This window comes from Pantherophis guttatus, chromosome 2, assembly GCF_059756535.1.
Source record: "Pantherophis guttatus breed Tessera chromosome 2, ASM5975653v1, whole genome shotgun sequence".
NCBI lineage: Eukaryota > Metazoa > Chordata > Lepidosauria > Squamata > Colubridae > Pantherophis > Pantherophis guttatus.
Window position 1 is genome coordinate 262,863,047 of NC_142064.1, and position 15,224 is coordinate 262,878,270.

Sequence of the window (15,224 nt, forward strand, 5' to 3'; positions counted from 1 at the left end):
GTGAACAGCCTGCCCGCCTCGCACTCCAGGCAGGATCTGGCATAGCTGGACGCTGTCTGGAGCGTGAGGCAGGCAGGCCATTCGCACAAGTAAAGGTTGGTGCAACTCTCTCCCGCCAGGGAGCATGACCGCTTTCTGGCCAGCACGGCTCTTACCACTTTCTGTGACCGCTTCTCTGCCAGTGGGTCTCCATGAATGAGGAGTTGCGCTCTCCTCTGGTCCTCCTGAGGCAGCTCGCCTCCCTGCCAGCGGCTTCTTTTCCTGTCTGGTCCAAGAGCAGCCTCTGTCTCTTAGCCAGTGCAAACAGCCTGCTGCCACAGCCTGTCACTGCCCTCTCTGCCCCACCCACTGCCCCTGGTGCTTCCAAGGAAGCGGCAGCACAAGAATCGCTGTTGCCGGGGGGGCGAGGGGGTGGCGGGTGGCAGGAGCAGCAGGCCGGGGCTTCCCTACCTCCCTCCCCCCAGAGGCCTGGGGCTATGCTGGAAGCCCGCTCGGGTAGGGGGACAGGGAAGCTCGGCCCACCCATCCTTACCGCAGCTGCCACCTTGCCCCCAATCTGCTCCTTTCAGAAATTTCCTTTTCTTCCAATGCCAAGACTTGGATCCAGAGGACTGCAGACTGCCTCTGAACACATGTAGAGTAGAAGACTCCGCTACACTTAAGGGCTGAATGCAGAAAAAGTCACCCCAAGGCAAGGGCTGAGTGACAGGAAGAAGCTGCTGCTGGCTCCCACAGGCTCATCCCAAGCTTTACAACCTGCTGTGGTAACTACACAGCCTCGCCAGCTCACCAGAAAGGCCACCGCATACAGACACAGCAAGATGTTTTATGTACACTGAGAGGATATGGACCAAAGACAAATTCCTTGTGAGTCCTATCACACTTGGCCAATAAAGAATTCTGTTCTGCTCTGCTCTGCTCTGCTCTGCTCTAGATAGGAAGATACTATCTTCTACATAGATCTGGTTTAGAAGCAATGTGGGTGGGCATTTCAAGGTTTTGTCTTATATTTCATTATTCTATTAATAGGATGAAGCTGGAAATGATTTAGGGCTGCAGATTTGCCAATCGAAAAACTGGCTGGAAGAATCTTCACCCGGCCCTACAGGAGGTGCACTTTCTCGGTCCCTGTTTGCAGGTCGTTCCCCACAAGGGCACCTTCCTTTGGTTTAGTTGCTGCTTATTGCAAACGAAGCTTCGGGCTCAGCTCCAGGGGGGAGGAGTGCACTCCTGGGGCACCTGAAAGAAAAGGCGTGGGATAGATGGCCATAGAGAAAAGCTATCGACGTGCTCGGGGGGAGTCGGATACGACTTGATGGCACAGAAGGAAGCGCGGAACCCATGAAAACATCTTGCAAACGAAATGGAACGAGCGTGTTTTTCAGCCTTATGTCACTAGATGGCGCTCTACAGAGAAGCAATACTCGTGCCTAGAAAGCAAGTGAATACATTACAGAAGTGCCATTGCTAGTCTAATGGGCGGTGGGGGTGGGGGTGGGGGTGGGGGGGTAAGAGGCTTGAGCTGGAAGGCGTTGAAACGATAGAACAGTGGATTGCTAGAGCGGATGTGGAGGAGAGGAGGCGAAGGGCAGAGGGGCTTCCTCTTCCAGCTGACCCACGGGAGGTTGATGGCGTCGGCGGAGCCTCTTGTGTTGCTTGGAGAAATCTTTATATATATTTCATATTTTTTAACCACGCATCTCCCTCACCTTCACGTAACACTTGATTCCTTTTATGGCATGTTGATTCTTTTTATGGACATGTTGTTTTCCTGGTGATTCACCAGAGAACTCACACAGGACTCTCGTGCAAGTGGAAGTGCATGCATATATGCACGCTTGCCAGCCACTTGTGCAGCCCGGTGTTTGGGGACTCCTGTCCTAGGTTAAAAGTTTTGACCCCTATTGTCTAAGATTAACTGTATTATGTACACCGAGGATTCAACTTTAACAACAATAGAAGAATGGTTGGTGAAGATGATGGAATTTTCTGAGAGAACTATATTGATTTCCTCAATTGGAGAAAAGACATTCTCTACATTCATTACTGATTGGAAGTTTGTTAGAGATTTGCATGAAACAGAAAAAAAAATTGAAGTTATCATTTACAGTTGTGATTATAAAAAAAACCCAGGTAATAGAGTAAGAAGTAAGTTTGTATTTCTAATTATAATTACTTCTTTGCCAGGTATCATTGGACAGGCTGAAATAAGCAGGGAAAGGCAGTACTTCAACTCAATTCCATGCCAATAAGGGTTTTCAAAGGCAAAATCAGCACCTTGAACTGGAGCCGCAAGCAAACTGGCAACCAAGGCAGTTTTCGGAGCAGAGGTAAGACTATGACATGTGCTGCTTCAGAAACACACACAGCTTATCTGGCCACTGCATGCTCTCCCACCTAAAACTCAAGGGCAGCTCATGCAGAGTTTATTGAAGTCATCCAATATGCTGGTAACTAGGGCATGATTGTTCATAGCCAGGGTCTGCAGTTTCAGGAACAGCCACAACTGGCTCTCAAGTGAATCAGTAATAAAAATGTTAGGATGTAGACAGTTTTTTATTTCCAGTGACAGCCAAATCTTGCTAAATTGCAGAAATCTTTATATCAGCTTCCAGCCTGCAAACTAGTGACCTCCAAGTATTTTGCCCAAGCAGCCTGAGAGTATCTCCTATCTAAATGTCATTGGAAACAACGTGGGAGACACTTTCAAGTTTTGTCCCGTATTATTGTATTAATAAGATGAAAATGGCAGGCTGTTAATCATTTAGGGCTGTGCCCCAAAACAAGAATTTCACGAACTTTTAGGAGCCAGAAAGCACCCAGCTAATCTGATGAAGCAGAGCTAGGACGATCTAGCTATTGCTGGCTCGATGGCGCTCTATGGTTAGGCCATAAATGCGCCTGGATAATTGCAAACACAGTAGCAAGTGCCTGTAGCTGAACTGAAAGGAATTGAGACCATAGAGTCACGGATTGCTAGAGAGAATATGGAAAGGCAAAGCACTGAGAAACCTCGTCTTCCAGCTTCCTAATGGAGGATAGCGAGGCTGTTGTACTTTTTCCTGGGTCCGTCTGCTGCTCTTCCAAACCTGACTCTGTCTGCAGCCAAACATTGGCCAATTTTCTTCCAGCGCTCGTTCAGGGAATCCCGGGAGTGGCAGCATATTGCATGCTTTTCACTCCAAGCAGTCCAGACTGGAAGACGCATGGCTGGGGTGGAACAGCGGTCCTTCATAACAAGCTCCTAACTGTTGCTGCTGCTGCAAGCCCAGCTCTGGCTGCTGGCATGTGATTGTGAGGGCAAGCTTTTCTAAGGTGGGTCATAGAGGAAACAGAGATGAGTTCGCCGGAGTACTGGACTTCCACCACTTGTGCGAGGAACCCAGGTTTGCAGCAACAGTTTGGAACTTGTTAAGAAGGATCGCTCCTACACAGCACACACGCACACATCTTACAGACCTTCTGTAAGGAGGTGGCAGGAGGAGGGACATGATAAAGGGACAGGCTGCAGCGGCTGCTTTCCAAGCAGCTTTGCTGCGAAGGGAGGCAGAAAAGTTTGGCCAACTTGTCTCCTCCTTCTCGGCCTTAAATGTACACACAGAGCAAACAGACACACATCTCATGGCACCAGAGGGACTCACCCACGTGCCATCTCCTTGCAGAAGGTCCCAGCGTCATGAGGCATGTGTGTGTTTGCTTTGTGTGTATGTTTGAGGCCTAGAAGGAGGAGATGACTTGGCCAAACCTTCCTGCTACCCTTTGCAGCAATCTGCTTGGAAAGCAACCACCGCAGCCTGTTCCTTTATGTTCCCCCCACACCCCAGCTACCTGGTTTCAGCTTACGGAGTGCTGGAAGAAAGGGAGTCCGATTGTGAGGGTAGGCTTTTCAAGGCTGGTTGTAGAGGGAAACAGAGTTTGGGGGCTGTGCACATGGAACTCTGGGGGAATCAGTGCCTGGAGTGAGAGGGGAGCTGACTAGGTGGGGAAGGAGTACCGGACTTTGCTGGTGCAGGGAACCCAGGCTTACAGCAACACTTAGGAGCTTGTTAAGAAGGACTGCTCCTCCACCCCAGCCACGTGTTTTCAAGTACGGGCTTCTTGGAGTGAAAAGTATGCAATATGCTGCAGCTCCCGAGATTCCCTGAACAAGCGCTGGAAGAAAATTGGCCAATATTTAGCTGCAGTCAGAGCTGGGCTTGGAAGAACAGCAGGCGGACTTCAGGGCAAACAATCTACTCCTCAAGCTCCCAATGCCTGAACTGGCAAGCTGGAAGAGAGATCTGCCTTAGTGCTAGTAAGTAGCCAAGTAGGCTTTTTGCTTCCCCCCGCCCCCCCCATCCCAATCCAGTGCGGCGCAGACAGCCCAATGGAAGCGGAAAACAGGAGGTTTCCATTGGCCCTTCTCCTTTTTCCCGCCTAGCCTCCTTTTGCTAGCATTTGGCAGACAGGCTTGGGAGGCAGTCATGATCTTTAGATGAGCTTTTATTTTGTCAGCCGAATGGCGGCCGGGGGTGATGGTGGTGGTACGTAGGAAGTAACCCTGTCTCTGCAGCATCGGTCATGTGACTGAGTGGGTGAAGCCCACTCAAGGTCACACCAGGGTGCTTCCCCACCTTGCCGTGAATGACATCGATTTGGCTACACCCACTCAGTCACATTACCCCCACCAAGCCACTCCCAAAGAACCGGTAGTAAAAAAATTTAAATCCCACCACTGACTATTGTGGTATGTTTTCTATGTACATTTGTTAATTGATTAGCAAAGAGTTCAACTATTTCTTCTGCTTGATTTGGTGGCCTTTAGTATATTCCTATAGCAATGTCATTTTTCTTTCCTTTTATATTGACCCATATGGATTCTAGGAGGTTTTCATCTTGGTTTTGCATATTTCTGTAGAGATGTAGTGATCTTTCATATATAATGCAACTCCACCTCCTCTTTTGTTAGGTTTGTTTCTCTTGAATAGTTTGTATCCCTCTATCAGGACATTCCAAACATGAGTTTCATCCCATCAAGTTTCAATAATGGCAACTATATCATATCTGCCTTCATGTACTAATACTTCAAGTTCCCCCTGTTTGTTCCCTAAACTTTCAGCATCAGTGTATGGGCGTTCCTTCTGTTAATGCTCACATAGTGTACCTATTTCATTTTGTACACAGAAAATACACATGTATTTTCTACATACATACATATGGTACACACAGATAGAGAGTGTGTTTCTGTATTTTGGTGAATACATGTCTATCTGTGTTCCTATTCTCAGTATTTCCAGGTATCTTATATGATCATAAATATTTGCAGTGCTAAAAATCTATGATTTACACTAGTCAGCAATAGAATTTCATGATTGTGTGTATGTTTAAAGTTAGTCTTTTATGTGCCATAATAAATGGCAGTAGTTAATCTAGTATTTTGGCTTGTTTCCTTTTTCATTGTTACGTATGCTTATTTTTCTTGTTTTCTTGCAACCATAATATAAAGAATAATTAAAGTATCTCTTTTATGTGAATCTTATAGGCAAAGGGAATGCCAAAAAGAGGCTTCTGGACGATAGAGAATAAGAAGCAGCTTTAAGAAGGAAAGTGAATCTGGAACATCTGGTAAACAACGTCTTTTCCCTTTCCTCCAGAATACAAGAAAACTCTTCTCTTTCCCCAGCCAGTAAGAGACAAGAGAAAAAAAATAGGAAAAGTTTTGCACTGATAAACTATTATTGTATGTGGAACTCAAGGAATCAATACATAAAAAAATAAATGTGGAACATTTCCAGATTCAGAAAAAGAGGAAATATCTAGAAGTCTGTGGGGAGGAAGCACTCATTCCAGACAATAATGCAGGCCTCACCCTGTGAGGAAACAAACAGCTTGTAGACAAGATATTTGTGAAGAGTTCACAAATATTTTTGACCTCCTCAAGAATCTAAGACTATCAGTGGCGGAAAAGCTCCACAGATATGCATATGGAGGGAAAAGCACAGATTGCAAATCAGAGCTGATTATGCATCACACTGGTGAAAAACCATACAAATGCTCTGAATGTGGCAAAGTCTTTCGCTACACTTCCCAACTTATTGAGCATAAAATAACCCATACTGGAGAAAAGCCCTACCAGTGCCCACAGTGTAGCAAAAAGTTTAGTAAGCATTCTAACCTGCTGATACACAAGAGGACACACACCGGAGAGAAACCATATGAGTGTTCGGATTGTGGGAAAAGTTTCCAGCAGAATTCCAACCTGGTGATACACCAAAGGACTCACACAGGAGAGAAACCATATGAGTGTCCAGATTGTGGGAAAAGCTTTAGTCATAATTCCTACTTGGTTATACACCAGAGAACTCACACTGGGGAGAAACCATATGAGTGTCCAGATTGTGGGAAAAGTTTCAGTCAGAATTCTAACCTTGTGAAACACCAGAGGACTCACACAGGAGAGAAACCATATGAATGTTCAGATTGTGGGAAATGTTTCAGTTGGAATTCTGACCTAGTGAGTCACCAGAGGATCCACACAGGAGAGAAACCATATGAATGTCCAGTTTGTGGGAAAAGTTTCCAGCAGAATTCCAATCTGGTCGTACACCAGAGAACTCACACAGGGGAGAAACCGTATGAGTGTCCAGATTGTGGAAAAAGTTTCATTAATAATTCTAACCTCCTGAAACACCAGAGAACTCACACAGGAGAGAAACCATATGAGTGTCTATACTGTGGGAAAAGTTTCAGTCAGACCTGTAGCCTGGTGATACACCAGAGGACTCACACAGGGGAGAAACCGTATGAGTGTCTGGATTGTGGGAAAAGTTTCAAAATTAATTCCAAACTGGTTATACACCAGAAGACTCACACAGGAGCAAAACCATATGTGTGTCTATACTGTGGGAAAAGTTTCAGTCTAAACTCTTACTTGGTGATACACAAGAGGACTCACACCGGAGAGAAACCCTATGAGTGTCCGGATTGTGGGAAAAGTTTCAGTATGAATTCCTACCTGGTGATACACCAAAGGACTCACACAGGAGAGAAACCATATGAGTGTCCAGATTGTGGGAAAGCGTTCAGTTCGAATTCTGACTTGGCGAGACACCAGAGGACTCACACAGGAGAGAAACCATATGAGTGTCCAGATTGTGGAAAAACCTTTAGTCGTAATTCCTACTTGGTTCTACACCAGAGAACTCACACTGGGGAGAAACCATATGAGTGTCCAGATTGTGGGAAAACCTTTAGTCGTAATTCCTACTTGGTTAAACACCAGAGAACTCACACTGGGGAGAAACCATATGAGTGTCCAGATTGTGGGAAAAGTTTCAATAATAATTCTAACCTTGTGAGACACCAGAGGATTCACACAGGTGAGAAACCATATTAATGTCCAGATTGTGGGAAACGTTTCCAGCAGAATTCCAATCTGGTCGTACACCAGAGGACTCACACAGAGAAACCATATGAATGTTCAGATTGTGGGAAATGTTTCAGTAAGAATTCCAACTTGGTGATACACCAAAGCACAGGAGAGAAACCATATGTGTGTCTATACTGTGGGAAAAGTTTCAGTCTCAACTCTTACTTGGTGATACACAAGAGGACACACACCGCAGAGAAACTATATGAGTGTCCAGTTTGTGGGAAAAGTTTCAATCAACATTGTAACCTTGTGCAACACCAAAGTACTCACACAGGAGAGAAGCCATATGAGTGTCCAGATTGTGGGAAAGCGTTCAGTTCGAATTCTGACCTGGCGAGACACCAGAGGACTCACACAGGAGAGAAACCGTATGAGTGTCCAGATTGTGGGAAAACCTTTAGTCGTAATTCCTACTTGGTTATACACCAGAGAACTCACACTGGGGAGAAACCTGTATGAGTGTACAGATTATGGGAAATGTTTCAGTAATAAGTCTAATCTTCTTAAACACCAGAGGATTCACACAGGAGAGAAACCATATTAATGTCCAAATTGTGGGAAAGCGTTCATTTCTGACCTGGTGAGATACCAGAGGATTCACACAGGATGAGTTACTGGATTGTGGGAAAAGTTTGAGTTGGAACTTCCACCTGGTGGAATAATAGGGTACTACAAAAGAGGAGCCCTTTGAATGTCCCAATTGTGGGAAAGCTTTCACAAGTAGGTCTAATCTAATAAATCATGTCAGTTTACACACAGATCAAAAGCCATTCAGATGCCCAGTAGTCATAAAGGAGAAAAACCATCAGCTTTCTGATTGGAAGGAAAGCTTGATGGGATCTTAGAAAACCTTTAAGAGTTCACAAAGATAAAGGTTCCCTTGCACATATGTGCTAGTCATTCCCAACTCTAGGGGGTGGTGCTCATCTCTGTTTTTAAGTCGAAGAGCCAGCGCTGCCTGAAGATGTCTCCGAGATCATGTGGTCGGCATGAGTAAACTGCAAGGGCGGACAGAACGGAATGCAAGGGTATACATTGCTTGTTTTCAGTTTGCTGGATTATTTTCAGTCCAAGATCCAAGTTTATTTAGACATGAGAGACTCAACCAGAAGAAATGCTCAGACACAAGACGATTTGCTTGCAAAATTCAATGAATTAGTAAATGAGAATTAGGATTTCAACAAGAGTTTTCTGAAAGCAAAGAAAGAAACTGAATATAACTATATATAATTAGAATTTTCCTAAGGCATCAAACCATTCTTATTGTATCCAATTTGATATATTACAGAAAGGTAGGAGTCCTGGAGGCGTAGAGGTTAGAATGTAGTATAGCAGAGACAGAAACCATTCCAAGATAGTTACAACCATTCATTTAGTGACCATTCAAAGTTACAACATCACTGAAAAAAGTGACTTATGACTCTTTTTCGTACTTAGGACCATTGCAGCATCAACATTCAGATGCTTGGCAACTGATGGTTGCAATGTCCTGGGGTCATGGGATCCCCTTTTGTGACCTTCTGACAAGCCAAATCAATGGGGAAGCCAGATTCACTTAACAACTGTGTTACTAATTTAACAGCTGCAGTGATTCAGTTATCAAATGTGGCAAGAAAGGTCATAAAATGGGATAAAACTCACTTAACAACAGTCTCGCTTAGCAACAGAAATTTTGGGCTCAATTGTGGTTATTAGTTGAAGACTACCTGTAATAAGAACACTTGCCTTGCCCGGCCTGGATACTAATATTCTGCACTAATATTTCTAAAGATACATTATTTCATGAGAGTCATTAATTTTGTCATTATAGACCCTAATTGCCTCTCAGCCAGGACTATTTGCTGTAGTTAATTGATGAACTTAGTTACTTCGGACTGTGAGATGGATGGCATACAAATTTAATAAGTAAATAAATGTGAATATACTTATGCACAAATGCATATTAAATATTATTTACAATATTCATTAAATTTTGAAATGTCTTCATTTCATGTAAAATATAAATAATATACAGATGTGGATACTTTTTAATGACCGTGTTTTAAATATTTCTAGAAATGTCTTCCTCAAAGAAAAGTCTAAATAATGTTGGTTGTCACAATCAGGAGGCTTTGAGTTCGATCCTAGGTAGAGGCAGATATTTCTCTCTGTACACAATGGGACTATATCTGCTGCAAACTCTGCATTGGTGACAGGAAGGGCATCTGCTCAGTAAACACTCAGCTCCATTCAGTTGCCTTGACTCCACCCCGGAACAGATACATTACAAGGTCATTAAATGACAGAGAAATAGATAAAAGAATTCCGGGTTAATTGACAGATTTGAGATTGCTAATAACTGCAAGCCCTGCATTTTGGGGAACAGACTGGACTCTGCCCAATAGCCAAGTTGGTTGGTATTAGGGAATTATACAGCTGGTATCCATATTAAGACAGAGACACTGACGGTAGTTTTATATAAATTATTTAATATCTGTATTTAGAGCAAACAAGGTAGGCACATCACTACATCCTGAGGTAAATCGTCAAGTAAATCTCAGAACAGCATACAGAGCACACAGAAGAAAAAGGCGGGGAAAAAAGGGAAAGGCCCCCTTTACACCCAGCAACCAATCATAATGTAGACTGCCTCATGCGGGAGCCCACACTCTTCAACCAATCAACTGTCACTGGGTGTTCTGGTCCATTATGCACTTTAATAAACTGGTTATTCCATTTCAACATCTTCCCCTCAGGTTGCCAAAACAACTAGACAAAAATATGGTTTCTTCCCCTGTGCCACCACTCTACTAAACAGCCAACTCCAACACCACTGCCTTCTGCCAAAATATATTTACCCATGTGGTAGGCTGTATGGTATTATTCTCTTCTTCTTATCCTCAAGTTTCCTACTACCTTCTCCTACCAGTATATTATGTGATCAATTATTGTATCTTATGATTTATAATTGCCTTACAATGTATGACTATCACTTTATATGTACACTGAAGCGTGTGCAGCAGAGACCATTTCCTTGTGTGTCCAAAGCACACTTGGCCAATAAAGAATTGTATTTTATTCTTTCCAATTTTTGATTACTGAATTGCTCTGAATCTCTCCGCCTTCATTTTCACCTTTCATTTTCCATAAAGATTTGTCCAATGGCTTGCTGAAATCCAAGTATACCATCTGCACAGCACTTGCTGATATGGTAATTTAATTGCTTAAATCAAAAAAGGGTAATGAGGTTTGTTTGGCAAAACCTGTTTCTAACAAACCCATGCTGGCTTCTAGTAATCACCTTGCTTGTTTATAGGTGCTCAAACATTCTCTGCTTGATTATATTTTTTCCAGGATTTTTCCAGATATTGATGTCAAATTGATTGGCATATAATTTCCTACATCATTTCCCCACTTTTTGTAGTTTGGAATTGCATCAGTTCTTTTCCAATATTCTGGTATTTCTCCTGTTTTACATAAACTTTCAAAGATTACATTCCATGGTTCCAAGATTATATTGTCTAGAATTCTAGGCAATGCTACAAAACAATACAGTACAGTACAGTACTGTACTGTGCTATACTATATACTATAGTAATACTAATACTAATATTAGTACTAATCCTAAAACTAATAATATACTATGACTATCATTGTGTTATACCCTATACCCATGATCGTGAACCTATGGTACGCGTGCCAGAAGTGGCACACAGAGCCATGTCACCCGGCACACGTTGCGTTGTCCATTCCTCTTCCGGGTTTCCAGGGCACGTATGTGCACCAGTCAGCTAGTCTGCTGGTTACTGGTGCACATGCGCGTGCGATGATCAGCTGGCCTTAACGTCTTAGCCTGTGGGTGCACCGGCCATGCTGTTGTCACCCCCATGCAGCCCAAGCATATCCATCCCTTGCCAGCTAGGAGCACTGCGGCCAGTCGCACCCCTGCACCCAGTTGCCTGTCTGCCTACCTTGTCCCCGCCACTCCCACTGCAAGGAAAGACTCCAAAGCTGCGCTGCCTGGGATCCACGTGGGCTGCTGCAGGGGAAGGCCGGCTATGGCTGGCTAGATGCCTCTGGAGCGCGAGGCTAGCAGGAGGAGCCACCACTGCTTCTTAGCCGGTGCAAACGGCCTGCTGCCACAACCTGCCGCCGCCCTCTCTCCCCCACCAGCTGCTCATGCCACTGTCAGGGAAGTGGCAGCGCGAGAACCACCGCCGGGGGCGAGGGGGTGGCGGCAAAGATGGGTGGTCCAGGGCTTCCCTGTCCCCCAACCCGAGTGGGCTTCAGGGGCAGCCTCAGGACTCCAGGGGAAGGCATTGAAGCCCCAGCCTGCTGCTCCTGGCGCTGCCACCCCATCGTCCCTGGCAATATGGCTGGACGCTGTCTGAAGCGTGAGGCAGGCAGGCTGTTCGTGCCAGTAAAGTGCCAGGGAGCATGACCGCTTCCTGGCCAGCACGGCTCTTACCACTTTCTGTGACCGCTTTTCTGCCAGTGGGCCTCCATGAGTGAGGAACTGCGCTCTCCTCCAGTCCTCCTGGGGCAGCTCGCCTCCCTGCCAGTGGCTTCCCCTGGCTGCTCTAGGAGCAGCCTCTGTCTCTTAGCCAGTGCAAACGGCCTGCCGCCACAGCCTGCCATTGCCCTCTCTGCCCCGCCATCTGCCCCTGGTGCTGCCAGGGAAGCGGCAGCACGAGAACCCCTGTTGCCGGGGGCGAAGGGGTGGCGGTGGCAGGAGCAGCAGGCCAGGGCTTCCCTACCTCCCTCCCCCCAGAGGCCTGGGTCTATGCCAGAAGCCCACTCGGGTAGGGAGACAGGGAAGCTCGGCCCACCCATCCTTACCGCAGCTGCCCCCTTGCCCCCGATCAATCTGCTCCTTTCAGAAATTTCCTTTTCTTCCAACGCCAAGACTTGGATCCAGAAGACTGCAGACTGCCTCTGAGCACATGTAGAGTAGAAGACTCTGCTACACTTCAGGGCTGAATGCAGAAAAAGTCACCCCAAGGCAAGGGCTGAGTGACAGGAAGATGCTGCTGCTGGCTCCGGACCTGGCAGCCCAGACTCATCCCAAGCTTTACAAGCCGCTGTGGCAACCGCGCAGCCTCGCCAGCTCACCAGAAAGCCCGCCACGTACAGACACAGCAAGAATTGGTTGCCCTGCCTCGGAAACAGCCCTGCCTCAGAATAACAACTTTCCAGGCTCAAAATAGGGCACCCGGGGCCTCCCGGAGTGCATGTGCAGGTGGGGGGGTTCGCATTGGATTATGGGTGCTGGCACGCACACACTTCTGGCACTCAATGAGAAAAAGGTTTGCCATCACTGCCCTATATTATACCCTATGACTATCATTCAGTGTTGTACCTTATGATTCTTGATGAATATATCTTGTCCTTTTATGTACACTGAGAGCATATGGACCAAAGACAAATTCCATTCTGCTCTGCTTTGCTCTAGATAGGAAGATACTATCTTCTACCTAGATCTGGTTTAGAAGCAATGTGGGTGGGCACTTCAAGGTTTTGTCTCATATTTCATTATTCTATTAATAGTGTAGGAAGTTAGCACCTACCCCTTTCCTGGAAGAGTGAAATATTTTAGGAAATATGAAAAAGGCAGAAATATGAGAAGCATATTTTACAGACAAAGCAGCTCCCACCTTCCTGTCCCCCACCCTTTGTCAATGGGCCATTAAGGCCTGGGCCAGTCTACTCTACATAACAAAGATCTACCTCCTTCAGGCAGAGCCATAGTAGGAATTGCGAAAGATAGGATTAGCCCTCTACACAATAGCAGTAGAAACTCACCACATGTGACCTGGGAAGATTGCATCAGCCAGCAAGACCCCCACCCCCTGGGAGTCTGACAACCAATCAGGATACTCTTTCGTGGCCCCAAGAAATGCAGAGCCAGAGAGAGCATAAAAACCCGAGGATTTACTGTATCTCCCCTTTTCTGTTCAGGAACTCAAGCCATGTGATCCTGTCCACCATTAAACCATCTTTCCAAGCAGTCTCCATGTTTCCAGTGTCTGTTTCCCCACTTGGAGCAGAACCCAGAAGGATGTTTCTTCCAACAATTGGCGAGCCAGCGGGACTCCAAGCTAACCTAACCAATGGACCAGGCCCAGGTAAGCCTCCCTTGCTAGCAGCAGACCCATTGAGTCTGTGGGCATGTTTTCATGGACCTTGGCCATTTGGAACTAGGTTTTAAAGGGGTTTTGAGTTTGAGCTCAAAGGCTGCTTGGAAAGAAGGTGAGTACCTCTAAATTTTAATTTAAAGCATGGGAAAAAAGTATGGGAAATGTGTGTATGCCTGCATGTGTGTGAGTGAAGGCCCTTCTCCCAAGTACAGCTGGATCTTGCTTCCTCTGTGCATTTCCTAGCCGCAGAAAGACTAACAGTCTGGAGAGCATGGGGGTTTTGCCAGAGCACAGGACCTTCTGTTAGGGAAGGAGGAAGTGTGTGTGTGGGATTCCACCTGGAAAACAGTCTGATTTCACCTCTTTGAGTGACCTCTAGCCGCCCCTCTGCCTACTGCTAGCTCCACCGAGCCATGACCAGTAGGATAGAGAAAGCGGGGGGGGGGGTCACCAAATGTGGAACTTTGTGTTTAAAAGGAATGGAAGCCAAGCGAAAGCCAAGCGTGTGAAAAGGGGGGAATTAATAAATTGTGAAAGGGAAACCCGGTTTTGTCCAGCCCAGACACGGGGCGAGCGTGTGTGTGTGTGTAAGAGGAGGTGCCCACACCTGGCTGCAGGGGTCAGCAGGTCCTCGCGGATCCCCTTTTTGGATCCGAAAAGTTGTGGTGATTCCCTGGAGGAAGGGGCCCATACTTCGCAAGGGAATCGAAGTCCTTCCCAGAGCTTTTTCCTCTGAAAACTGAGAGCGTGCCACCCGGCTAAGTCGAAGTGATCCTTCCGGAGAAAAGGAAAGGGTCATGGGTAGCGATAGTTCACGGGTGGCGGGGACCCCAGTAGATGAAGTGCTCGCGGCCTGGGACGCCAGGCGGGTGCCCATATTGAGGGGCATGGATAAAAGGAAATTAGGAAAATTGTGTCAAAAATGGGCTTTGCTAAGAGATAACACCGGGAGACAAATTTGGCTAAATAAAGGTACTTAAAAGAAAAGGGAAATATATAAATAGGAATGTTGGGTTTTTTGTTTGTTTGTTTTGTTTGTTTGTTTTGTTTGTTTGTTTGTCTCTGTCTTCTATGCAACCACGTGGTATGTTTAAGATTTGTGCCTTCCCTAATTTAACTGAGATTTATGTGGGAATGATCAGTGTGTGTGAAATCTCAGAGTTCTGTTTTCTTCTCTTTGTCTTCCTTGTTTTATGTGTGTGTGTCTTAAGTCTTTGTGCACCCTCGAGGTAATTGTAACTGTAAAATGTATCTGATCTCTAGAGACAAGAATTTTAAATTGTTAGGAAAAAAAAAGTTGAAACAATGAAAAATGGGAGAGAGAGAAAAAAGAAAGAAAGAGCCTTTGCCCTGTGTTTGTCTGGCCAACAAACACAGATTAAAGAGAGCATTTCATTTCATTTCTGTTTTTTTTCTCCTCCTCTCTCTGTATCTTAAAGTAACAACTCAAGTTTATGAGGAAACGTTTTAAGTTCATTTACAAGAAAAAAAAGTCAGTCTTGCATTTACTGTATGTGTTTAAATGGGTTTTACCTGTTCATCTCTTTCCTGAAGCATGTGAATCCAGTTCTTTTTTCTTATCTGTTGTGTCTCCATTTTGATGAAACTGCATTATCTGTTTAGTAACTGCAATATTGTTGTGTTGTTTCTTTTCAAACTCTGCCTGCAAGCTATCTACCCCCCCATCTCTAATCCTG

General features: G+C 45.5%; 2 protein-coding genes across 4 annotated transcripts in view; both read left to right on the plus strand.

The window, feature by feature from the left end:
- The window catches only part of LOC117657716 (uncharacterized), a 64,492-nt gene extending 54,014 nt beyond the window's left edge, over positions 1-10,478 (plus strand). Inside the window, exon 4 of the mRNA XM_087884133.1 lies at positions 9,905-10,478. The gene's annotated coding sequence lies outside the window, so the exon portion shown is untranslated. The remainder of the gene's footprint in view (positions 1-9,904) is intronic.
- Positions 1,520-10,478, plus strand: LOC132710799 (uncharacterized). 3 transcript variants are annotated; one of them, XM_087884062.1, is made up of 3 exons: positions 1,521-1,737; positions 2,188-2,330; positions 5,522-10,478. In XM_087884062.1, exon 3 carries the CDS (start codon positions 6,002-6,004, stop codon positions 7,373-7,375), a length of 1,374 nt encoding a protein of 457 aa, XP_087740188.1. In that variant the 5' UTR covers positions 1,521-1,737; positions 2,188-2,330; positions 5,522-6,001; the 3' UTR covers positions 7,376-10,478. The 3 variants fall into 3 exon arrangements, with proteins under 3 accessions (XP_087740187.1, XP_087740188.1, XP_087740189.1); XM_087884063.1 differs by having other exon boundaries at positions 1,521-1,715; XM_087884061.1 differs by having other exon boundaries at positions 1,520-2,330.
- Positions 10,479-15,224: the final 4,746 nt, after the last annotated feature.

What these genes read in the sequence shown, in the direction of transcription:
- LOC132710799 (XM_087884061.1), top strand. Translation starts at nt 6,002, where the DNA reads ATGCATCACACTGGTGAAAAACCATACAAATGCTCTGAATGTGGCAAA.